The 25,549-nt window shown below is 40.3% G+C and overlaps 10 protein-coding genes across 10 annotated transcripts, besides 2 other annotated features; 5 read left to right on the top strand and 5 right to left on the bottom strand.

Moving 5' to 3' along the window:
- Nucleotides 1-300: a telomere (terminal 24 base repeat (GGTGTGGTGTATGGGTCTTTCAGC) differs from terminal repeat in Ashbya gossypii (GGTGTGGTGTATGGGTCTCTCAGC) by one base).
- A 99-nt stretch (nt 301-399) lies between these two features.
- Nucleotides 400-7,271: a telomere (Subtelomeric repeat; similar sequence found at 12 out of 14 telomeres in Holleya sinecauda).
- Nucleotides 7,272-8,306: 1,035 nt separating this feature from the next.
- On the top strand, nt 8,307-9,659 carry AW171_hschr23 (pepsin-like aspartic protease; the record flags this gene model as incomplete). The annotated part of the gene is made up of 1 exon (XM_018130408.1): nt 8,307-9,659. One exon carries the CDS (start codon nt 8,307-8,309, stop codon nt 9,657-9,659), a length of 1,353 nt encoding a protein of 450 aa, XP_017985496.1.
- A 630-nt stretch (nt 9,660-10,289) lies between these two features.
- Nucleotides 10,290-11,207, bottom strand: AW171_hschr24 (HBL401Cp; the record flags this gene model as incomplete). The annotated part of the gene is made up of 1 exon (XM_018130407.1): nt 10,290-11,207. One exon carries the CDS (start codon nt 11,205-11,207, stop codon nt 10,290-10,292), a length of 918 nt encoding a protein of 305 aa, XP_017985497.1.
- Nucleotides 11,208-12,637: 1,430 nt separating this feature from the next.
- Nucleotides 12,638-13,663, top strand: FBP1 (fructose 1,6-bisphosphate 1-phosphatase; the record flags this gene model as incomplete). Its single annotated transcript, XM_018130406.1, has 1 exon — nt 12,638-13,663. The coding sequence occupies one exon, from the start codon at nt 12,638-12,640 to the stop codon at nt 13,661-13,663; it is 1,026 nt and encodes a 341-aa protein (XP_017985498.1).
- A 306-nt stretch (nt 13,664-13,969) lies between these two features.
- On the bottom strand, nt 13,970-14,758 carry SLC1 (1-acylglycerol-3-phosphate O-acyltransferase SLC1; the record flags this gene model as incomplete). Its single annotated transcript, XM_018130405.1, has 1 exon — nt 13,970-14,758. The coding sequence occupies one exon, from the start codon at nt 14,756-14,758 to the stop codon at nt 13,970-13,972; it is 789 nt and encodes a 262-aa protein (XP_017985499.1).
- A 153-nt stretch (nt 14,759-14,911) lies between these two features.
- PSY3 (Psy3p) lies at nt 14,912-15,589 on the top strand (the record flags this gene model as incomplete). The annotated part of the gene is made up of 1 exon (XM_018130404.1): nt 14,912-15,589. The coding sequence occupies one exon, from the start codon at nt 14,912-14,914 to the stop codon at nt 15,587-15,589; it is 678 nt and encodes a 225-aa protein (XP_017985500.1).
- Nucleotides 15,590-15,788: 199 nt separating this feature from the next.
- On the top strand, nt 15,789-16,610 carry LHP1 (tRNA maturation protein LHP1; the record flags this gene model as incomplete). Its single annotated transcript, XM_018130403.1, has 1 exon — nt 15,789-16,610. The coding sequence occupies one exon, from the start codon at nt 15,789-15,791 to the stop codon at nt 16,608-16,610; it is 822 nt and encodes a 273-aa protein (XP_017985501.1).
- A 134-nt stretch (nt 16,611-16,744) lies between these two features.
- KNH1 (Knh1p) lies at nt 16,745-17,584 on the bottom strand (the record flags this gene model as incomplete). Its single annotated transcript, XM_018130402.1, has 1 exon — nt 16,745-17,584. The coding sequence occupies one exon, from the start codon at nt 17,582-17,584 to the stop codon at nt 16,745-16,747; it is 840 nt and encodes a 279-aa protein (XP_017985502.1).
- Nucleotides 17,585-18,446: 862 nt separating this feature from the next.
- Nucleotides 18,447-19,532, top strand: PSA1 (mannose-1-phosphate guanylyltransferase; the record flags this gene model as incomplete). The annotated part of the gene is made up of 1 exon (XM_018130401.1): nt 18,447-19,532. One exon carries the CDS (start codon nt 18,447-18,449, stop codon nt 19,530-19,532), a length of 1,086 nt encoding a protein of 361 aa, XP_017985503.1.
- Nucleotides 19,533-20,171: 639 nt separating this feature from the next.
- MBP1 (transcription factor MBP1) lies at nt 20,172-22,526 on the bottom strand (the record flags this gene model as incomplete). Its single annotated transcript, XM_018130400.1, has 1 exon — nt 20,172-22,526. One exon carries the CDS (start codon nt 22,524-22,526, stop codon nt 20,172-20,174), a length of 2,355 nt encoding a protein of 784 aa, XP_017985504.1.
- A 393-nt stretch (nt 22,527-22,919) lies between these two features.
- AW171_hschr212 (uncharacterized protein) lies at nt 22,920-24,785 on the bottom strand (the record flags this gene model as incomplete). The annotated part of the gene is made up of 1 exon (XM_018130399.1): nt 22,920-24,785. One exon carries the CDS (start codon nt 24,783-24,785, stop codon nt 22,920-22,922), a length of 1,866 nt encoding a protein of 621 aa, XP_017985505.1.
- Between the last annotated feature and the right edge of the window lie 764 nt (nt 24,786-25,549).

Raw genomic sequence — 25,549 nt, forward strand, 5'->3', positions numbered from 1 at the left:
CACCACACCGCTGAAAGACCCATACACCACACCGCTGAAAGACCCATACACCACACCGCTGAAAGACCCATACACCACACCGCTGAAAGACCCATACACCACACCGCTGAAAGACCCATACACCACACCGCTGAAAGACCCATACACCACACCGCTGAAAGACCCATACACCACACCGCTGAAAGACCCATACACCACACCGCTGAAAGACCCATACACCACACCGCTGAAAGACCCATACACCACACCGCTGAAAGACCCATACACCACACCGCTGAAAGACCCATACACCACACCGCTGAAAGACCCTCATCAATATTACCCAGATCACCCCCCTCAGCTAGAAGACACTAACTACAAGACAACAAATAGCGAGATCTAGCTGTCTGCTGTGATAGTAGGCACCGATACAGGCACGCGAACCTCATCAATATTGCCAATGTCCACTCTACATGTCAGTGTCTCAATGGCTATAACAGACTCAGCTAGAGATGGCTAGCTAGAACGTCTCAGCTAGAAGACCATCAATACAGATCCAGTTTGCAAACCTCATCAATGTCAGTCTACATGTCAGTGTCTCATGCTAGCTATAACCTCAGCTAGAAGACCATCAAATACAGATCTAGCTGCGCACCGATCAAAGTCCAATGTCAGTCTACATCCAGTCTAATGGCTAGAAGACAACCATCAAATATGATCTACTTGCGCACCGATCAAATGCCAATGTCCACTCTACATGTCAGTGTCTCATGCTAGCTATGAACAGTCTCAGCTAGAAGACCATCAATACAGACTACTTGCGCACCTATCAATTGCCATTGCCAGTGTCGTCCAATGGCTAGTGACAGTTAACTTAGCTAGAAGACCACCATCAATTCATATCCACTCTACATGTCAGTGTCTACATGGCTAGATGCAATTACTCAGCTATAATCAATAAAGATCTAGTTTGCGCACCGATCAAATGCCAATGTCAGCTACATGCAGTCTAATGGCTAGCTATGAATAGACTCAGCTACCACCAATACATATCTAGCTGATCAACACCAACAACTTCTAGGAACATTTGTACTGTCATCAATTGCCAATGTCAGCTACATGCAGTCTAATGGCTAGATGCAATTACTCGCTGCAATCAATACAGATCTAGCTGCGCACCTATCAATTGCCATGTCCGTCTACATGTCAGTGCTCATGGCTAACAGTCTCAGCTTGAAGACCAAGATAAGATTCAAACACTCAGCTACCACACCACATTATTGAATACTTGCAGTACAGTGTATCTAGCTGCTACAACATACAATCAAGAGCTATCAATGTATCGCCAGTTTACATGCAGTGTCGGTAGCTCGCGGCTATAATCCCAATTAACATAAGTGTCCACGAGTTGTATTCTTAACATACCTCAGCGAGAAGCCAAACCAAGAGCTGTGACCTGATACATACGTAGCATCACCTAGATATCGTCAGCTAGATGATACAATCAATTCTCACAGCTCTCAGTTCACAAAACGCCTACTGCTTGCTTGGTATAGTATACACCGATGCTACTAGCTCCTGGTGTTATCACTTGCACATCGTTAGCTAGCCATCTTCTAGCAATGATAAATATATTACGTATTAGTAAATCTCGGTTATAGAGCGTCTAGAGGTCTTTATACACCTTGAGCCTCCTTCTAACTTAGGCCCCTTGCTTTTGTACTTGTAAGTATAGTACACAGCATATGTACACTTGGAACTCGGGTCTGAACATCATAAGATGTCTACCTTTTATCACTGCAACTCTTCTTCGCTTTGCGTTTTTAAATTTCAGACTTAAAAAATATCTTACAGCACTTAATATTCAGAATATCTCAACATTTTTACATAATACAAAGTGACATTTTATCTTAGCGTACAACGTACAGGTAGTAGACAAACCAACATATTACTGGAGATAGCAAAGGATAGTACACAACTGTAAGTTGGAAATCTCTCCTAAAAGTGTGATATGAGTGTTAATTTTAAGTGACCAAGCCCTGTTTAAACCCTTGTAATTCATCTGCAGCTCGCAAAGCCATCGACATCCTTAGCTGCACTTGTATTATCGCTTCACGGAAAACACTTATAAAAGACAGAGAATATCTTCTTCTTGAGAGAAACCCTTCCTATGCTCCACACAATAACTAACTACAATACGAAATATACAATGCTAGCATCTCAAAGTCCTATTTGGTACGATTGGTAATTTACAGTACACATACGAATTATGCCCAAGTTAGGAAATACACAGCTACATAAACATGGCAGCGTTTTCCTTAGCTAACTATATATACATTTAAATATTTGAGAATAAATACATCTTTTTGCTCTCAACACGAGACCCACCATGCTTATGCACTGTCAAGAACTGCTCGCATCTTTATAACAGAATCGGTATTCTATAGCTCCGTCTATCACTTTGTCACGTCAGCAATGGAGTGCCTTATAAAGAAAAATATATTCCGCCATTGTCTTGTTCCCGAAACCTATGGCTGCATACAACTTAGGTAATTCAGGTGCTATATAAGCGACATATTAGATCGCGAGTTATAAGTACCATAGCCAGTTGACAACATAACCAATGACGTAAAGCCCAACCGCCAGCCAAGCCAGACGCCATTATGAGACGCGATTGGCAAAATACGGATCACCACGGGCCGCTTGCAGTATATGGAAGCTTTGAGGCTGGCTGGAATGCTGTGACCATTATCGGATGTGCGGGGCTAACATTTGCACCTAACATAGCTAACGTTGGAATTTGTATAGGAGGAATGCTGTTCATGGGCTTAATGATGATAGCGAGGGAGATTCGCAGCGGTCGGGCCAGAGGTCAGGAAAGAGGTCATCTCAAAGCCCGTATGCTGTCCGCCGGACCAACGGTGGAGTGGGTTTCAAGCAGATACTTGATCGAACGCCAATCTCTGCCCGTCAGCGTTATCCCTGGAGTAATGAGAAGTACATCGCCTCTCAATCTACGGCTTATTGACGCTGGATTTATTTCAGAAATGATAGTAGGAGCGGACGGCCCAACCGTTAAACGAAGCAGCGCTGAGGTCGCTGAGAACAAATCCTTCGTAGTTTTTAATACTGATTTGGGCGAACACGTAGCAACTGCACCATCTGCGATGCTTCCAGAAGAGCTCGTGCAACGCGTGGCAGAAGCAACCGATAACTTGGCTGGCTCGATTATTGAAGAACCGGTAATGAGGTTAAGCGGTGTGGGACTTAACTGTGGGCCTAATGACCCATGTTGTGCGGTGAATAAGCCGAGCTGGTGCGGGCAATCTTTTCCAAGTGGTATGAAAGTGGAGTGGATAGGGCTAACCTATGACTGGGGTAATAAAGACCTAGCAAACGCTATGCTTGATTGCAATGCAAACCATGAGTGCTGCTATGCGGTTGGACAGTACATGGTGGGAAACAGGAAAGAGAAATACTGTGTTACGCCGAAAATTCGCTACGGCAATGACATGCACGGTAAAGTGCCCTGGAACCAGTTGGCAGTTAATAACCCCTTCCGGTCACAAGCCTACTTTAATCGCTACGGGGGACTAGATGGGGAATGTTTGTCTCCTAACAGTGTCGCATAAGACCCAATTCCATCCACATTATGATTTTTTTCCAAGTAGTATACAAACTAGTAACATAGTATATTAAGCCATTGTCTCCTATCTGAAAACTCCACAGGCAGAAGACTACAATAACGCCTAAGTATTGTAGTTGGAAGCTGAGGCACACTAGCTCTCATAAATATCTATTATATCGTTCTGCCATAGTACTTTATTACCTAAATGCTGCTTTATTAGTAAACCCTTATACATTAAAAATTTACTTCCAAAGTTCAGTGAGGAAAAAAGCATATGTAGTAAAATACTGGCTATCTCCTGAGCGGAAACGGTAGAGAAATGTTATAATTCTTACACTCTCAAGTGATAACCTTCTTTACAACTCTGGAACAATGATTTGTTCATCCTCCGGTGAGCACGCGTCCCAGCAGTCTCCGTCGAGACCGCCAAACTGGTTAACATACACCTCCGCAATAAACGCCATGTTTTCATGCATGTAACTGCATTCAACCTTGTCTTGGTTCCGAGGATCTTTAAACGCATGGTAGCATACCTTGTCCCTGTTTCCATCAATAATAGCCGCCATAGCCGGTCTTGCCAGGTGCATCCTGTCTGCCTCAGATAGTCGCAGGTATTCAGCTGTGCGGTCACGATCAATAACGTGCGCCGTGACCCCAACCCATTGGATCACTTGACCTTCGATTACTTTACAGCCATTCCCACAATCACGTTTGGCCAACACATCTTCAGCGGGTTCTAGCAAAAATGCAGACCCCGGATTTGATGCAGAAGACGCAATAGTGTCCACAAACGTCTCCAGTTTGGTTGGCAGCAAGTTTAACGCAACTACCAGGTCCTTGCCGTCGGACATTGTTATCAAGTAGTTTGAGTCACTAGGATCTGTCTGGGCTGCGCTGCTTAAACGGCCTAGAGTGCGACCAAAAAGCCCTTCTGTTGAGCCAACCACGCTATCAATGACGTCGACAGACATCACCGAATACCCAGCCGACATAAGCCTAGTAGCGGTACCTTCACTATCAGTTAATCCCATCCCACCCAAAACATTGGCTGTAATTTCTCGGCGGACTGACCTCCCATGCCCTGCGCTTGCTTGATATGCTGCCTCGGCCTCGAGTAAAATTTTTGAGATTCCAGCGACTATAAGCAACAATATACATGATATCCTCCTCCACAAGCCAACTGCGTTCAGCAATAGTTTGTCGATGAAGTTATTTCCACAAACTGCGGTTGTAACTCCTGCAATAATCTTCCAAAAACCATAGGCAGCACCGCGCCAATAGGAACAGCAGTTCCTTGATGAAAAATATGTTTTAAAACCTTTAAAAACGTTCCATCTCTTCTGGAGAAGTGGAATAGCCTCAGCAAAAGCTATAGCGACTATGATTACAGATAGTAGGGTTATCAGTGTAGGTTTATATGAAACCAGTAGTAAGTTTCTAAGTAAAATCTGTTGCTCGTTAAAGTTCAACACCGTGCCGGTTGTAATTTTAGTGTAATCTATACATATTTATGCTAAAGAATGATCAGAAACCATTGGCGTAGTGTAAAGGTTCAGGCCATATATATTGGATGTTGGTTGCACACTTAACTAGTTGAAGGCACAACTCTTCCTAAATAGGAGCCTGAAAGTAAACATATTTATACTCTAAAGTTATTATAGATCTCGTGAGCATTATTATCGCATGTAACCTCGTGATTAGTGGTTAAATGAACTTTGATTGTGCACTTCGTTTATCGGGGCAGTGGTGACTGTCGGTTCCTATCGCACCTTCAATTATTCGACTCATTAGGTATGGGTGCTTGCAGCAGTCTCTAGCAGCAGGTAAACTTCCACAGATAGCACGTATACTTGCACTCGATATTTCAACAGTTGTCGTTACTCATTGAAACAATTGAAATGATGCTTACGCTATATCCGAGGGTCACCCCTCAGACCTCTTCACCCAGTATTACTCTCTAGTTCAACTGTCACATGTATCATACTCTACTGAGGCATTTACCTATATTAATAAGTCTCGGTATATATTGTCTTATGTGCTTGTAGACCTTGATCCTTCTTACCTAACTAACGCCCCTTGAGGTCTTGTGCCTTTTCAGTATACTGCACAGCACAGGTACACTTGGAATTTAGGTCTCAACATCATAAGAAAATTACCTTTTATCACTGCAGCCCTTATTCTTCCAAGCTTTTACATTTCAGACTTAAAATATATTTTACCGCACTCAATCTTAAAAGATCTTACACGCTTACATAATGCATACTGACGTTTTATCTTAACATATAAGACAAAGGGTTTCTTTCATCCTAAAAACACTCTTCTTAGCGCCGATCTTCTGAAGAGTTCCAACTATTTTATATTACCAGAACACAGGTAGCCGACAAGCCAACATATTACTGGAGATTAGAGAGCTAGAAAAGGATACTACTGAACAGTAATTTGGAATTTCTCTCAGCAGCATCACGTATTATGAGAGCTAATTTAAGCGTTCAACCCCTGTTCAACCCTTGTTATTCATCTGAGTTAGCAAACTCTTATACGAGCAAAACAGTTATAAGCACAAAGAATATGTTCTTCTTGATAGACAGCCTTCCTATGCTCTGAAAGGCAACCAATTAATCATACAAATATACATGCCATCATATCATTGGAAAACAGACGAAAGCCCAGCTCATTGGAAGAAAGGTGACGTCCCAGCTCATTGGAAGAATGGCGATGTCCCAGCTCATTGGAAGAAAGGTGACCTCCCAGCTCATTGGAAGAATGGCGACGTTCCAGCTCATTGGAAGAGTGATGTCCCAGCTCATTGGAAGAAAGGTGTCATCCCAGCTCATTGGAAGACAGGCGAGTACGATTCGAGTGCACCTCAATTACCTATCATCTTTGTACAGAGAGCTATAGCAGTCTAATAACATCTTACATATACTATATAACTTTGCGATACTTGAACAGTTTTATTTATACATTATTATGACATAAAAACTTCTAGAGGTCCAATCTAATGGCTCTGTAAGCTACTCCTGCGTTCTGGTAACGCAAAAAATTTATACTTTAGTAACTTGTTACTGAGTTTAGTAGCTTTGACTGCTCTCCAGGTAGTATACATACTAGTAACATAGTATATAAGCCATTGTCTCCTATCTGAAAACTCCACATAGAAGGCGACAATAACATTTACGCATGGTATTTTGAGGCTTTAGGCACACTAGCTCTCATCAATATCTTTTATATCGTTTTGCCCATTGTACTTTATTAAATAATGCCGCTTTATTATTAGCCCTTCCACATTAAAAATTACTTCAAATTCAGTGACGAAAAGCATATACTTATGTAGTAAAAACTGGTTATCTCCTCAACGCAAACGGTAGATAAATGTTATAATATTTACACTCTTAATAACTTCTTTGCACTGGAAAATGTAGTGATCTTATTTCGGCGAGTGTATTTGCCCAGCAATGCCCGTCAAGTCCGCCAATCTGGTTAACATAAACCTCTGCAATAAACGCCATGTTTTCATGCATGTAATTACATTCAGCCCTATCTTCGTTTCTCGGATCTTTAAAGGCATGTTTACATACCTTTCCCTATTTCCATCCACAATAGCTGCTATTGGCCGGTCTTGCCAAATACATCCTGTATTCTTCAGATTGTCTCAGATATTCAGTTGCATGCTCAACAAATTGTTGGTTAAATTTCAATGCCGCTCCTGTTGCAATATTAAGATTATCTATAAATATTTACACTGAAGAATGCAGAAATCGTTAGCGTAATATAAAGTCTCAACCAATTATACTGGGTTTATGGTTGCATATATACACCGAAAGCAATGTAGATCCACCGGCAATTCAACTCACCTAGTTATGGCTAGATTAAGCACATTTATTCTCTACAGTTATTATTGATCTCATGCACATTATGATTGCTTATAACCTCGTGATTAGTACGTATAATGAACTTTGATAGTATACTTTGTTTATCGGTCTACTGGAGACCCCCAGTTCCCTTATCGCACTTTCAATTATTGGAATCATAAGAGATAGCACATCAATCCTCCGTAGTAGTTTTCAAGCATCGGAATCTAAGTTTAACTTTTTAATCTATAACACCTATAATGCACTCAAATATTTCATCATAGCTAGTATATTAATTTAAGCGCTTATCAACACCTTGACTATACACATAATTGAAGATTAAAATCAACTGATGTAATAGCAGAATTATTCCACAAAAACGGCGATGGCCAGTTCATCCTTACTGTTTCAGTTTACTCATCATCGCTGTTTTTCATGCGAGGTTGAACAATGGCAGCAATCTCAAAGCACCGAAAGGCACCTTTACGTAGAAAATAATTAAAAACTGTTCAGAGAAACTCTTCCCCACCCTATAATTCCAGAACTTTTTATCCATATAGCTTTTCAAATTACGGCTTTCTAACATCCTGTTCGTAATTGACTGCGAATGGTTTACCTTCTTGTCATATAAACTATTGGAGATACGGTTATGCTAATTGAGAAACAAAGGCAATGAATGCATAATATTGACTATCGACAGAATTTCTGCTCATGTATTACTTTTGATATTAACATTCTTAGACGTTATGCGCATACGCAAACATTTATAAGAGAAGAGGGTATAATCTTCTCGAAAGACGCCCTTTTAATGTGGAACAAGCAATTAACTATTCAATTAAATAAATATAATGAAATTTCCTGGGTTTTCTATTGCTGTCTGCTTGCTGGCCAGTGGTTCATTCATCAGCGCTAATCCAGTTTCCAAATCATCTGAAAATCTTCAATACCTCCAATTAGACTTGAAGAAATCCTGGGTTGGTACTAATGAGCTCGAACGAGCCGCTAAGGAATGGGAGGAGGTTCAGAAGCTCGAATACCATCCTCTTAAGCTTGACATAAGAAATCGCCAATTTTTCTATGCTGTTGATCTCAACATTGGTACGCCGGAGCAAAAAATGACAGTACAACTTGACACTGGGTCGAGTGATTTGTGGGTTGTGGGTTCTGATGTGCGTTGTAGCTCTTCCGAACCAAATGACGATTGTAAAGAATATGGTACATTTGATACCAGTCAGTCATCCACTTGGTCGCCAAATGGCACCGACTTTTTTCTCGGTTACTTTGACGGTACTTTCGCATTTGGTAAATGGGGTATGGATATTTTGAATATAAATGGTTTCAGAATCGAAGGCGCAACTTTTGGTGTTGCAAGACAATCTTCTACTTCTCTCGCTGTGCTTGGTGTTGGTCTACCTGCGCTTGAAGCAACAAATATGCAGTTTCCACCTTATACTTACGATAACTTACCCCAAATATTAAAGCGTAATGGTATTATTGCAAGGAATGCATACTCTTTGTTCACTAATGAATTAGACGCTGGTTCAGGATCTATTCTTTTTGGAGGTGTCGATCATCAGAAGTATAGCGGCAAACTGCTAACCATGCCAATTGTTAACGTTGCACCCGACAAGAGTCCTGTACCAATTTCTCTTGCTTTGATATTGAGTGGTATAGCCTACAGTACCATGGGTGATAAGATTTACCCTCTTACCTCAAGAATACCTGCCGTTCTAGACAGTGGAACAAGTTTCACCTACTTCCCAAATACAATTGCTGAGCAAATAGCTGAAGTATTAGGTGCTGTATGGGACGACGAAGCCGGCGCATATGGAGGCCAGTGTCCCTCTCCTAGCGACACTTTGGATTTTGACTTTGGCGGTATACATATTAGTATTCCACTCTCAGCTTTTATTATTAAGGCTGAGTTCGACAACTGTTATTTCAGCATCCTTCCATTTAAACAAGATACGGTCCTTTTGGGTGATACATTCTTGAGTCATGCTTATGTTGTCTTCGATGTGGATAGGCAAGAAATCTCTATGGCTCAAGCTTCCTACAACTCTGCTGAAGATATTGAGCCAATCATAGATGATATCCCAAGATCTGAAAAAGCTCCAGGTTACGCGTTTGTTTGGACCTATGGCCAATATAGAAAAGGAGCAAAATACCAAGATTGTGAATTCTATAAATTTTCACACTAAATTAACACACTAAATTAACACATAATTTTTAAACTATTACCCCTTCTATGAACAAATAAAGTATGCTGGTGTCTAAAACCCATTGAGTTAACCAAATTGTTTAATATTTGATAATGTGTATGTTTTTAGGGTAATTTTACTAAATGCTCTTACATAATTTACACTGACGCACTTAATGCGACGGCTAGTTTCCAAGAATAAGAACATTTAGTAAGAATTCCGATGATAAGATAAACGCTTTGTTTGATTTTCTTGAGAAGCGGAATGAAACAATAATTTCCTGCAGGGGATGTAATGATTAAATACTTCTTGAGGTGAGATTTATGACGTTCCTAGAACAAGTTAAATTCTCTTGCAGTCAAACATGAATATATAGGGATTGGAAAAGCAACATATAGTTTATAACTGGAGCAAAAAGCTATTTCGGTTTGAATATGAAAATATTGCTATGCATCTTTAAATAATTAACGATTAATAATATTAAATATCCCGGGCTAAATACTGGAAGTGGAGCAACTCTAAGGGATCCGATGGAGAAACTGTAGTTCCGATCAATAACATAGAGATAACTCTCCAAATCCAGATACTCAGTTAATTAGTTTCATGGAGCGTATTCTGGCCAGACAGAGTTTATTCGAGACCGGCCCAACCATCATATATACTCCTCAAGCCAGTTCTCTTGTGAACGTTATGGAGTTTTTCCATATCTTCACTTTCTATTTTAAACGTCTTAAGGTTGGCATCAATTCTTTCTTTAGTGATTGATTTTGGTAGCACAATAAGGCCTCTGTTGATGGGATAGTTGATCAAAACTTGCACTGGAGAAACACCGTACTTTTCAGCAAGCTCAATGACCTCTGGTTCCTTTGCAACAGGAGCGCCCGTAGAGCCCAAAGGAGAGTACGCTTCAACCAAAATGTTCTTGCTCTTGCAAAATTCTACAACATCATCTCTTGGAAGGCAGACAGAGATTTCAATCTGATTGACCGCAGGAATCACTTTTAGTTCTGGATCATCCAAAAGCTCCTTCAAGTTATTGACGTCAAAGTTAGACACACCAACAGCTCTAGTTTTACCAGTCTCTGGTAACTTTTGAGCAAGACGCCAGGTTTTCACGAAATTCCATTCTTCATCGTACACGAAAGGAAGTACCAAAGCATTTGAAATATTTAGGGTATCTCCATCCAAGTCGTTTTCCTTGTGAGGTCTTGGGAAATGAAGCAAATATAGGTCAACATAGTCCAAACCCAGACGTCTTAAACATCCATTTAAAGCCCTCTCAGGGTCTCTAAACTGGGAGACCCACAACTTCGTAGTAATAAACAATTCCTCCCTTGGCACTCCGGAATCCTTAATGGCTTTACCAACTTCTTGTTCATTTCCGTAAACTGCTGCGGTATCGATATGCCTGTAGCCGTTTTTCAATGCATGCAAAACAGCGTTGTACACTTCGTTCTTTTCTGCACGAAAAGTTCCCAATCCAATCACAGGAATCTTAGCACCAGTGTTCAATGTTAACACACCTGAACTATCTTTAATTTCGACCATTATGATATATTACGTACCCTTAGACTTAAGTGATTTTAAGATAAGGACTTGATAACTTAAAACATAATTCAGACACGATTAGCCAGTATTTATATCAAGTTCTGAAGCAATTATTGATCAGCGACTTCCCTAATAACTATAACAACGTAGTTTGCATTAGTAATTTTTCAAGGGTTCGTGAAAAAACTTAAAATATTTTCAATTATACCTTAAATATAGATTTAAAATTAGTAATCACATCTATGCTTAGTAGCAAAATACTAAAAATCTAAAATCTGTATAAGTTATACTAAAATGCTGATTTTTAAATAATAAACATTTATTCTGATTCTTCGGTCAATATGGCCCTTTATTATTCTTATTATTATCAATTAATATATTAATTGTATTATTGATCTTAATCTTTTATAATATAGAATTCATGTATTAACGCCGTAGACTAAATACTGAGTTATCGAATGAGTCCCAATTATTGTCTCTCAAAATGACGTTTCCACCTTTATTGTAATTTTCAAGGCCGACCATTCACTACACACTCGATATCTTCATCGTTAGTTCTACCTCTGAGAATATTACTATAGCGGTGAGCGGTAACAACGGTCATCGCCAGATATAGATTACGTGAGTATTGAGAGATCAGATTTAGAGAAGCTGTAACTGTCATCCTATAAAGTTAAGCGTTAATAATATGAAATTTTCAACCTTTAATCACCGAGCTTAATGTGGTAGGATTTGGTTTTCACAGTAATGGTTCTAACTTCTGCCCTTTTTCAAGCGGCAAAAATCATCTAGGAAATTATAGGCACCGTACATCTTGTCCGGCATATTAAATCTACTACAAAGGCAGTTAAAAGCGTAATCGGATAAAATTCCGTATGGACATGTATATGCACTCTGCTAATAATTATCCGTGTCAATCTTAAACGCAATTGTCGTGCGACAATGCAAACTTAAGTCAATATACAGATATAATCAAAATTGGTTCCTATTTATCCCCTAATATTAATATTATAAACATAATCCTATGCCATTACCGAAGATGGATTATACCAATATATTAACATTCATACATACCGTGCTTTCAGGCCGAACACGCCATTTTTTAAACAAACCACGTGACTGCTACCCGTTGCTCCGGTGCCTGAGCTCCGTTACCCCGTGTTATTTTATTTCATCGGATAAGTAAGCCATACCCTATGCAAGTAATTGGCTTTAAAAACCTTACGGCTCTCTGAACTGATCCAATGATAACGTTGGGGCTATAGGCATATATATGGATCTTGAAAATTAGTGTCATTAATATTAGCGCTGACTGGTACTCAAAATTGTCTAATTTAATTATAGATTTTTAAGGTTTCATTGTTACCCATTAAAAGTTCAATACCATCCCTAAGACCTCGAATATCAATTTAGAAATATAAAGTTACAAAATGCCTCCTTCAGCAGTTCCAAGAAAAGATCTAGAAGAATCAATTAATACAGATATAATTACTTTAACAAGGTTCATCCTAGAATCACAGCGTACTTCAGCAAAACATGCAACAGGTGAATTTAATTTATTGTTTAGTTCCCTCTCTTTCGCTTTCAAGTTTATAGCGCAAACTATTCGTCGCGCGGAGTTGGTTAACTTGATTGGTTTATCAGGAGCATCAAATGCTACAGGAGATCAGCAGAAAAAGTTAGATGTCCTTGGAGATGAAATATTCATAAATGCAATGAAAGCCAGTGGTAACGTTAGAGTCCTTGTGTCTGAGGAGCAGGAGGATTTAATCGTATTCCCAGAAACCGGTGGAACATATTCTGTTTGTTGTGATCCAATTGATGGTTCTTCTAATTTAGATGCGGGTGTTTCTGTTGGAACAATCGTGTCAATTTTTAAGCTAACTCCGGATTCTACAGGTACGATTAAGGACGTTCTTCGCTGTGGAAAAGAAATGGTTGCTGCATGTTACGCGATGTATGGCGCTTCAACACATGTCATGTTAACAACCGGCCAAGGAGTTAATGGATTTACTCTTGACACGAATCTTGGAGAGTTCATCCTAACGTATAAGAACCTCACAATGCCACAGCATAACAACATCTATTCTATTAACGAAGGTAATTCCGTATTCTGGACTGAATCAATCAGAAAATTTATTGAGTCGCTAAAATTAAGTGATAAACCATATTCAGCCAGGTACATTGGATCCATGGTTGCGGATGTACACCGTACGCTTCTATATGGAGGATTATTTGCTTATCCATGTGATACCAAGAATCGCAACGGAAAGTTAAGGTTATTATACGAAGCTTTCCCAATGGCGTTTTTGGTTGAACAGGCGGGCGGAAAGGCCGTGAACGACAAAGGTGAACGCATTCTTGACTTGGTGCCCGAACATATTCATGACAAGAGTTCAATTTGGCTAGGGTCAGTAGCAGAAGTGGACAAGTACTTGACACACATCGGAAAGTAGCCCGTTAGGGTAAGTTGACATTAATTTTGATCATTGTATGGCAGGCTTACCGCTAAGCAACAGAGTAATGCCTATTAGTGTAGACATTCTAAGCGAAGTTTAAAATATATATGGTACAGATGCTTGAAGCGTAATATCTTTCGATAAGGTAGCCGTCATTCCATGAGGTTATAACTCTAAAGGCATCGCATTTTAAGACAGGCGAGACTTGAAAGAAAGATGTTAGCTACAGTAATTTTAATAATTAGGTCCTTCGTTAAAGGAAGTTTAATAATCAAAATTAAATATATATGTATCAACTAAGTTTCATTCAGAGCTCAAATCTGGCATTCCTGTATCATTGATTGCACTGGAGTATCCCAATTTGACGTATTCTTCCTGCATTATGTCATGTACCTTAGATGCAAGATCCCCAATATCCTCTTTCGCAATACCGTCGGTACGAATTGGGTCAAGTACTTTACAGGTTATAAGTCCTCTGTTAAAGATTCCTCTTCCAGGGTGGAAAATCACACTGGAATTTGAGACTACAACAGGAATGATTGGTATATTCCCCTGCTGTGCTAAATGGAACGCTCCCTTCTTAAAAGGTAACAATTCAAGCTTGGTAGAGTAAGATCTCGTCCCCTCTGGGAATACCCACACGGCACGTTTTTCCTTCTTTAACTTTTGAAGGGCCCTATTAAGCGTACGAATACTCTTCTCCCTACTGGAACGATCTAAAAAGAACGTGTCACTCCAAGACATAAACCATCCTAAGACAGGGACCCACTTCAAAGAGGACTTGGCGGTAGTGGTGCAGCCTACAGGGAAAACCTTCCCCATTATCAGGAGGTCCAGTTCAGATTGATGGTTTGAAATGATAATTGCAGGTAGGTTGTCAAGCTTTTCAGCATCAATAATCTTAACATCAACAGCGAGTACCAAACTAAACAAGTGGTACATTGCACGAGCAACAAGATACTGAGCAATGTGGTTCTTTCCTATTAGGAATAAAACTGCAGAGGTTATAACACCATAAATGGCGCATGCTGATGTTACAGTGAATCCTAAAACACACCTTGAGATGAATACACACTTCCGGTATATGCTCATTGGTTAATGAGTGTTTTCAGATCGTGGTACGTTGTTCGTTGTACATTCGTTTATAGCAATTGAAAAAACTCAACTATTGAGCCAACAATTTTTAGAAAAATACAGAATTTATACAATGCCAATGACTGCGATATTAAAGAATAGACTTGTCGGATGGATATCATCGATCGATGCAAATTATACCCCCTAGACAAGTTTTTTCGTCCCACTCGGTGTTCGCTATCATGGCTTACTGCTCTGTCGGCTACTGACAGGCTGAAGGAAATCCGATTTCTACACGTTATTGAGACATCCATTGGGCTTATTACTTCATGGAAACAGCTTTTACTGGACCAGTTACTTAGCCGGGAGCCTCCAGGCGCGGTACTCATAATAGACGCCATATCAGTTTGGTCCGAAGCTGCCCGGAAGGCGACGAATAAAGACCGGGTTCACTACATTAACAACCCCAGCCTGCTACAGTTTGCAGGTATCGTTGGGTTCCTTGCCCAGCTAAATGAGAGTCCTGAGATGACGGTAAAGAGTCGATGCGAAAGCAGTGCCTCTATCAACCTACCGCTCACAACCATTATTATAGATAACTTATCGATTTATAACTATCAAGAAGGATTGAACCTCATTGCGCTTCGAAAGATGTTTGACACACTCCATGAAACCTTTGGATGTGTTATAATAACGTTTGGATATGGAATTGAATATTATGAAGGGGTGGAGAACAGTTTTCCGGCCAACTCCTCGGAATTAAAGGGCCCTTGGCCCACCAGACTTGATCAGGCATATTTAAAGTCTATGGATTCTGTCCTAGCACTTTCAGAAGACCCTCGCAGATGATGCCAATCCTTAATGGTATCATGTGGAGTAACTTTAAATGCGTGTTTCTCATTGAGAAAAAAGAAATTTCCATCATCGTTCTTTTGTTGTTGCGTAGAGATGAAAAAAATAGCGATGAGATGGAAAAAATTCGGCACGATATCAACTACTGTCTTCGTGGAGTTCTCATAGCCTCATAGGAAGTTATTGTGGAGCTATCATGACTGAAAGTCGGCATGGATCTTATGTCCCAATTGAATTCACCCCGGAGGTTGAGCTTCAATGTATGAAGCAAGTAGAGTTTTACTTTAGTGAGTTTAATTATCCTTTTGATAAGTTTCTAAAGACTACGGCTGAAAAGAATGAAGGTTGGGTTCCTATCACTACAATTGCAAGCTTCAATAGGATGAAGAAGTTTAGACCTGTGGACGAGGTTGTAAAAACTTTGCGTAAATCTACTGTGTTGGAAGTAAGCGCAGATGGTGAGAATGTTAAGAGAAGGGTTATGTTGAATTTGGAAGACAGGAAAAGTAGAAACGAGCGCACTTTGGCCGTTATGAACTTCCCAAGGTTAGACGATGAGAAGGAGAAGGTTTCTAACGAGGATAAGTTGCAGTTACAAGAGCAAATGGAGCAGTTCCTATTCGGACTAAAGGGAAGTTCCGCAACGATCCAACAAGTTCGTTTGAAGAGAGACCACAAGAAGAGATTCAATGGTACGGTGATAATCGAGTTTGCAAGCGATGATGAGTGCAAGCAGTTTTTCGAGGTTTACGGTAAGGAGGACGGTTTGTCGTATGAGGGTCGGAAGTTGGATGTTTTGACAAAGCAGCAGTACGACGTCCAGAGAGAGGCTACCCGTAGCAAAAACTTTGGTGGTAATGGACAAAGATCCCGGTCATTTGCTGGCCATAGGAAGAACATGCCAAAAGCCAAGGAGTCCAAGAGCGATGATGCGGAGGACAAACCCGTGAAGGAGCAAGAAAATGAGGAGCCCACGGACAAACCTACTGAGGAGCCCGAAAAACCTGCAGAAACCTGAGAAAAGGTTAGTGCAGAACAGGAAGCTTGATAGCGGTAGTTTTATTGTTTATAAGTACATAGAAGGGGCATACAACTTTTCTTCCTTGTATTTTGACCAAATTCATTAATATTTTGTTACATTTCGGAAGCCCCCTAGGGGGATGCAGTTGCAGTAGCCATCATTTGGGCAGCCCGTATATGAGCGGCATTTATCTTTCTGGGCAGTAGCGATAGCCGTGATTGAGCTTCATACCACGCTCCATTATCTGCGGGAAAGGGCGCAGGTGTCGCAAGATTCCATACTGAAGGAATATTATAGGACCATCCTGGAGTTATCGTAGTCAGCTGACTTAAGCCTTGATTAATAGAAGAATAATAACTTACTTGACTGGATGGGAAACGCTGGTTCCAATGTGTAGCCGTTACTTTCGCCTTTGGTTGAAGTTGCATTGGGGCAAACCTTGTACGCCCTGTCTGTAAAGTGTATGGAATTGAGAATGACTTAGATATGTCCCCGGGATTGTCGTGCACAACTTCTGGGGGGGGAGGAGGTTCGGTACCGGTGCTACTTGCATCCAGAGTACCCGTCATGCTTTGCAACAAAAATCTAGGCGTGTAATGTATCGTAGCACTACCATCTGCCTTAGCATATAACTGAATGAAATAGAAGCCGCTCTTCCCAACAGTGCTCGGGAATGTGGCTGCATATTTTTCCTCACGAATTTTTTCACCTTCAACCTTTCCCAGGGCTGCCACCCGTTGAATATTGTCATTTGTACCGGTCATTAACGTGAATGTCAACTCTTGTATATTTCCTATTGCTGGGTCATTTCCATCATCATCCCAAGTGACTTCTATCGTTACCATCCCGCCCGACGGGGAAAACGACTTCCCAGACGAAGGAGCCGTCAACCGCACATCTGATAAAACTGGTTCGAGCAAAGTGCAGATGGTAAGCAATATCGTTGATATTACATGTCCCAGTACCTTCATATAAAATATTTTATGCTGTTTATTATGCTGTTATAGCGGTAGTTGATAGCGGCTAAACGGTATATCGACAGTAAAAAATTTATGAGTAATTTAAACGAAGTGTTCGATAAGAATTAGAAAATTGGTTTATATAATACGTCTAATATTTATGAAATATTATAGATAGCGTTCAAACGTTTGATTACCGAAAATTGTCAAGGGGCGTCCGCGGTTAGAAAGAAATAATGACTTGGAGCTCGAAGATGTCATTGATTTTTTAAATGTTTCTTAATTTGTGGAGAGATGATTTTCCGTCGCTTACTTAAGGTTCTGGAAGACAAACGGCCCGATTAGGTTGTTATCTTTGCGTACGAAGTACACGGTTTTCTAAGCTGTAGCCCTGCAGCGGACTTCCTCTAATTGTTCGATAAAGGAAGCCAATGAGGCCAGGCCTTTGGAATCTGCATTCTGCATTCTGCATCAAGTGAAAAGCAGCAACATATACCAAATTAGGTGCCTGTGTTTCCCTTTTCGGCCACACGTCTACGTGACACGTATGCTATGTAAACATATGTTTATCCTAATTTAGCTGGCAGTTACATGTGGTCCACGAGTTTAGGACCGCTCTTGAAAGACGAAAGCAGATATGTAATTTGCGGAACGTCGTCATTTTCGCTTTTTTTTTTTCACTACGAACAAAGGATATATATAGTAGTACAGTGCACATAGACATAACGTTGGCGGCCGCTCATATTAAAGGGCGAATATTTTTTTTCTTATTGCTCGGTTGCCACTACTTCGCCGAACTGAAAGTTACGCTTGTACAGCTGTGTTGATAGTAGACAAATCTAGCTAAGATAAGCACACATTTTAGACTGAACAAATGAAGGGTTTAATTCTTGTCGGAGGTTACGGTACTAGGTTAAGACCCTTGACGTTGACGGTTCCAAAGCCGCTCGTGGAGTTCGGTAACAGGCCTATGATTTTGCATCAAATCGAAGCTTTGGCTGCTGCAGGTGTCACTGACATTGTTCTAGCTGTTAACTACAGACCGGAGGTTATGGTCGAGACGCTGAAGAAGTATGAGAAGGAATACGGTGTGTCTATTACTTTTTCCGTCGAGACTGAGCCATTAGGAACGGCCGGCCCCTTGAAGTTGGCAGAGAAAGTCTTGAAAAAAGACAACTCACCCTTCTTCGTTCTAAACTCGGACGTGATCTGCGATTATCCATTCAAGGAGTTGGCAGACTTCCACCGTGCACATGGTGGTAAGGGAACTATTGTTGCCACAAAGGTTGATGAACCTTCCAAGTACGGTGTCATCGTGCACGACATCGTCACGCCGAACTTAATTGATAGATTCGTTGAGAAGCCTGTCGAGTTCGTTGGTAACCGTATCAACGCTGGTTTGTACATCTTGAACCCTGAGGTTATTGACTTGATTGAGTTGAGACCAACTTCCATTGAAAAAGAGACCTTCCCAATCTTGGTCGAGCAAAAATCTCTATTTTCCTTTGACTTGGAAGGTTACTGGATGGACGTTGGTCAGCCTAAGGACTTTTTGGCAGGTTCTGCATTGTACTTGAACTCTTTGGCCAAAAGGAACTCTACCCTACTTGCTAAGGGCGATAACATTGTTGGAAATGTTATTGCCGACCCTTCCGCAACGATCTCTCCTACTGCCAAGGTAGGCCCAGATGTTGTTATCGGACCTAACTGTACTATTGGTGATGGTGTTCGTATTACAGGTTCCGTTGTTTTGTCCAACTCCACAATTAAGGACCATTCCTTGGTTAAGTCTACTATTGTAGGTTGGAACTCTACCATCGGTAAATGGTGTCGTTTGGAGGGTGTTTCTGTATTGGGTGATGATGTCGAAGTGAAGGACGAAATTTATGTTAATGGAGGTAAGGTTTTGCCTCACAAGGCCATTTCCTCTAATGTTCCAAAGGAGGCTATTATTTTGTGATTCCTTTAGCATATATTGGTATTTCCCCTTTCTAATTTTATTCTGCTTATTCACGTTAATATAGGTTGTGGTTGGTAGTGCTAACGTTTGTAGTCGTTTCAGATGTGTGTTATTTAATACTAGCTGAGCATGTTCGTAATGGTGCTCTGTCATACCCAATTCCAAGGCCAAGTGGAACTGATTCATAATCATAAGTGGGCAAATGGTTAATTTTGTTTTCGGGGTTCTATTGTGTGCTTCTCTTCGATTTAATGTCCTTTTGAAATGAGATTAATGATGTTTATGCCTGCTATGGGCGTTAATTCTGACTTGGAAGCATTGATTAGGTAGTCTATTATCCTATAACACATTACTGTGTAACGATAAAAAGCCCATTTATTCAATTAGAGCTGATCAGTAGCATAAAAATGGAAAATTGAATGTAAAAATTATTAATTAAACTAATTACCTTAGCGTACGAACTATTCCTATGTATAGAAAGCTTGCTGTGTAATGTCCTCAGGAAACAGTGCCAGACATTGTCCATTTAATTAGACCCATTTACTACACGTATATATTATATACTATATACTATATATATCTAAATATAGAGTTACATTATATTCCCTGGGAGTTATTATTTTAGATCACATCTAACTTCTATTTAACCTGTTTCTCCTCATTTAGCTGCTGCAATATAATATCCAAGAAATTATCGACATCACCTAATTCCACATCAGTTCCCTGTGCTATCATCTTCTTGAATTTATGAAGTCTGTCATTTCCACAAAGTAACTCCAATAATCTCTTCATTTTTGCCTTCCGTTGAAACTGCAACATTGTCAATGCTTTAATTTCTCTCGCAAAATTTGCTGGTGCTTCAGCGGATGTTACAGAACTTCCTGATTGTTCCTTATTATGTTTTATCTCTTGATTTTTCTTCACTAATTCTTGAAGCTCCAAATGCTGTTCTTTCTCCAAAATACCAAACAGTTCTTTTTGCTGTTCTGCATATTTATGTTGCAATTCAAGCGTATACAGCTTTAAATTGTCTATTTCGTCGCACACTTGATCTACGCTTTTTACATCTAGAATTTCTGAGATTTTCATATCAACTGCGACAACACTGTTATTAATGCTCTTCAAGACCTTCTTGAGATCTCTTAATTCCTGGTTTCTATCCTGATGGAGAGTCTGGTAAGAATTTGCCAAATCCTTCATAAGCCCCACAACTTCGGGTATTGCTTTAGATACCGTGGCCGAAGCTTCAGATGGAAGTATGTCGTTTTTCGCCGATGATGATGTAGGAATAGCTGGCGCAGCGACAACAGTGGAAGTGGCAGCTGTGTTTAACGACCAGATCGAGTTTCCATTTGAATGATTATGATATCCATGGTTATTATTCAAGTGGGAGTTTTTGTCGAATTTATTATTGATTAATTCATCTGCAGTAACTCCAGCATGATTTTTTATTGTAGTCAGTGCATCATTTCCTGTTAAGATTTGAAAAAATTTCCTGTCGCCATTCATGGCAGCAATATGTAGTGGGGTATTACCTTTATCATCCTGAGTATTTATTAGGGTTTCAATGCGATACTGAGGCGAAAAATCCTTAATCTTGGAAAGAACAACGTCTAGATAATACAGTGTTGATGGTGTACTTGATTTTCGTTTCACAATGTGATGAATAACGGTTTGTGAGCGACTGTCTAAGTCGAATACAGTATCTTGAAGTAACTGAAATATGCGAGGGTACGTCCGCTTTGTATAGCTATTATGAAATATCGATGCCCTCGTCAATGGTGTTTCTCCTAAAATATTAGTTGCTCTGCGATTAGAACCAGCTTGTAATAACACTTCAACAATTGGCAACTCCCCCATTGCACAAGCCCAATGGAAGGCAGTGTGATGTTCAGAATCAATCCAAGCATCAATATACGGAGTTCCGTGAGGAGGATGAAGCAGTTCCATAGGTATCGAGTTAGAGCTTTGTAGTTCGGAGTTGATAAAATAGTTTACCAATTTCGTGATATATTCGTTTGCCTTTTGGTCTAAATCAGTATTTGGTGGCCGGGACGGTATAGAGTAACGCGGAAGCGCAGTCCCGAATGGTGAAGTAGCACTACCTACTCTTTGAGTGTCAAACGCCATTGGGGCTGAAAAATCAGTCGGCGATGATGGTAGTGATGATGAAGATGAGGAATGTTCCTCCTTTCCAGAAATTAAAGCAGTATTCATTGTATTTGCATTTCTAGCAGCTTGTCCCATAGACTGTGCAATATTTGCTTCTATGTCACTAGAAAGACCATCCTCAATGTCCAACTCTTCATATTTCTGTTGTAACTGTTGCCTGTGTGGCTTATTATGATTCCCAGACTGCTCATTTCCAATATTTTTGTGGAATGCAGATTGAATCAGCGGCAGCTGGTTCGATGAAATAAGGGATATAGGGATTGAAGGTCTTGGAAAACCAGCCATCTCGTGCTTGCCCATCTGAGCAGCATCGTTGGAAACATCCTCCTCCAATTTTTTTTTTCTTGGCGGCCTTCCTCTACGTTTTGGTACAGCAGGCTCGCTAAAGTTCCCAGATACAGACGGACTTTTAGCAGCCCGTCTCTTCAACGGATCCGACCGCGAAGCATGATGATGCTTAGGAGCCTGTGGTGGAGAAGCAGTACCATCCCTCTGTGTAAAATCAAAAAGTGGCTTAAGCTCCTCTAATACTTCAAATTTCTGCGCCAAGCGCCGCGCTATATCCAGAGGTACCCATGTGCCCTGATACTTACCAAAACCGCCTTGAACTTTTTCATGCACGTCTGTAATCACTTCTTTCTCTAGTATTCTTGTCCTCTTCGCCTTCGCAAACTTAGCTGCCTTTAATATATGTGTAGCATTGACCCAATCGTCGGCCTTTCTCTTCATAATAGACCCCGTAGGATGAAGAAACTCATAAACATCCACCCCTGAATACTTCGCAGAGTAGATTTGGTTAGAAGGACCATTAGTCGCCGACATTTTTCCTTCTAGTTTATGTTAAAAGAATACTAAATCAAACAACTGGTCAATGACATGTAATTAAGCAGCAGCAATAAAGAAGCAAAATTAAATAACCCAACTAAAAACTCAAAGTAGTAAGCAGTTACAATCAACACTGAAGTATCCTTTATGGTCGACTATACCTTTTCGTTAGTCACTAGGCTTCGTTTCTTAGTTAAATTAGATGACTTCTTTATTCTTAACTTGCTTTCAGTTAGGAAGACTCGATATTTATCCGCGTGAAGTTAAAGGAAAATAATGTGTAGGTTTTTTAAATAAAGCATATTAAAGGTCAAAAATATAAGTATATATGAGAAATAATTAGTATTCAAGGTCATAATGTAAGCTTTAAAGGCGTTATAAGTCTATATATCACTCTAGTAGCAAATTTCTTATCTTGGAAACATCTTCTGACGTGAACTTAAGTGTATTAATAAAATAATCGTCGAAAGAACCATAGGTATCTAAAAAGCGATCTATAAAGATACGCATAGCTTCATATGTTGATGATAAAACGTTTTCTTTCATCTTCTCTGGTGTTAAGTTATACTCCTCTATAAGCGAGCTTCCTGTGGGATCAACCAAGTGGCGAAGGCCATCTGCACGTTGTTTGGTTAGTGCTAGTAACTTCTTTTCAGTGCGGAGTCCGATAGTTGTAAACTCGTAGTCACGAGCAATGATATCAGCGGGGACTCCAAGGACGCCAAGTATTAGCATTGATAGGATACCGGTGCGATCTTTGCCTGCTGTACAATGGAATACTATGGTGTGGTCCTTATTAACCTCGCCGTTCACGATGGTCTGGAAAAAACGCCTAATGTTCTGGTGACTACTTTCGAGTATTGAAGAGTAGACCTGAGGGAAGTTGTACGAGGAGATAAAGAGTCCCTGGTAGTGTACAGCTAGGTCTTCCGCAGACATGTTATGATCCTTAATGAAAGAGAGGTTCTCAACAGGAAGTCCAGATATGATACCGTTGTTAATGGCTTCCTTGGTGGAACGCAAATCGAATATCCGAGATATTTTAAGATCTGACTTCATGTATTCTATAACCTCTGGAGGTGCATCGCAAGGATTTGCACATCTATACATTATGGCGCTTTTGACTTGATGCCCGGAGGCCGTCTTGTATCCACCAATATCACGAAAGTTTGAGATATTAGAGTATTCATAGGGCAGCGGCCAACGTGGCAAGCAAACGGGAGGAACTTTGGACTTTATCAATTCCGAAGCCTTGAAAAACCTCTGTAGCTGGTTATCTTTGCTTAAATGAGAACCAATTTTGTCGACAAGCACCGGATAATAGCAGACCTTACCATCTTTCAAGGGCAATTGGAGTTCATTTTTGTCGTCTGCGAGACCAAAAAAGTTATGGGTTACACCTGGAAGAAGTTCCAATTTGTGTCTTCCCCTGAACAAATTAGCATATTCAGAAGCTGCCGTTATTGGGATAATACTGTCAGCAGTTCCATAAACTGACATTACAAACGACCACTCATCTATACTAGCAAATGACAACGTGTCTACTGTAGCGGCACTAATGGTCTCCGCAGCAGGAATCCAGATTTCCTTGATTTTCCCATAACGTGGCGCTTTACACGTAATCCCTCCGTCTGCTTTCCAATTCGGCTGCTGGAACTCGTCTTTCAGAAGCAAACCCGACGACTCAAATCTCCCACAACAGTTTATCAAATTAGGAACAAACTGAGTCTTAGCAAACTCGAACATGGAAACTACTCCTCTGGAATGAGCTACAATAGTATCCAATGTTAGCTGGTGTCCGATTAACCGTTCGCAAGCACTACTTTCTAAGAACTCGTAAACAGAGAGAATATCCTCCACATCTTGCTGGATTGTACGACCCTTTTTCTCATCGGCATTATCCTCAGAGTCTCCAAGTCCCCTGAAATCAATTCTCAACACATAGTAGCCCATAGTAGATAGCTTGTCTGCAAGCAACGGCTGATAAAAGGAATTCTTATGAGAACGATCACCGTGTAGCAGCAATACAAGCTTGTGGAGTGGTAACTCAAACTCTGACTCATTTATTAACCGCTCCTTCAAAGTACTAAATTTCACTGACTTCGGTCTACTAAGAATCGCTGCAAGACCATTCCCTGTATGGTACTTCTCATGCTTAATGTAAAGAAACTCTTCATTCGCACATATTCTTTTCGAAAGATATTCAAATACAGCTATCGATTTACACTCTATCTTGTAATCCTTGCCCATTATCATACAGAATCGATTTACACTATAATGTTTACTCCTTACTCATTGTTAAACAGTAACTAACGTGTACGTTGTTGATACTATTTGAAAGAGATCTTCGTTTTTGGTACCTAACTAAACGTAGTTGGCTATATTTACAGTAATAAAAAAATTTATAAATAGAAAGAAGATGTGCCTAATTACGGTTACCAGTGCTACATACTTACTATAAAGACAATAACTGTAGCTCTTGGAAGATGCAATTGCTCGGATGTTCAATCTTAACGCAGTTTTTCACCACTGTGAGTCCTCCACCTATCGACGTAGGAGGATTCCTTCGCTTGTGTGGCACATAAACAATATAGCGTGACTTTACAGCTACAAGAAACAGGTAAGACTGTCGCCCTTAACACAACCTGCACTACTTGCAGCACTATCGTTGAACTAGGTAGCACTCCTATTTTGCAAATTGTCACGTGATGTAAATATGTGAGATACTGCTTATGTGACATGCACAACTTCGACCTGCATACGAAGTAACATGAAATTAACGCGATAGTTATCGATGGGCTAACGTGTCAGCATCCAGCTTTGTGAAGTTCTAGAACAGCGATATATCTAAAGTTGCCGTATAGACGATTTTTACGGTACAGATAGTATTGCTTTTGATTATGGCTGTCTGCAGAAAATTCTGAATGATAAGAAATAATAACATCAAAATAGATTTTAGGGCACAGAAAACCACAAAATTTATATCATCTGGCAATTAAGGACTTATCTTGGTATATGGC

The sequence above is a fragment of the Eremothecium sinecaudum genome, chromosome II, assembly GCF_001548555.1.
Source record: "Eremothecium sinecaudum strain ATCC 58844 chromosome II, complete sequence".
NCBI classification, from domain to species: Eukaryota; Fungi; Ascomycota; class Saccharomycetes; order Saccharomycetales; family Saccharomycetaceae; genus Eremothecium; species Eremothecium sinecaudum.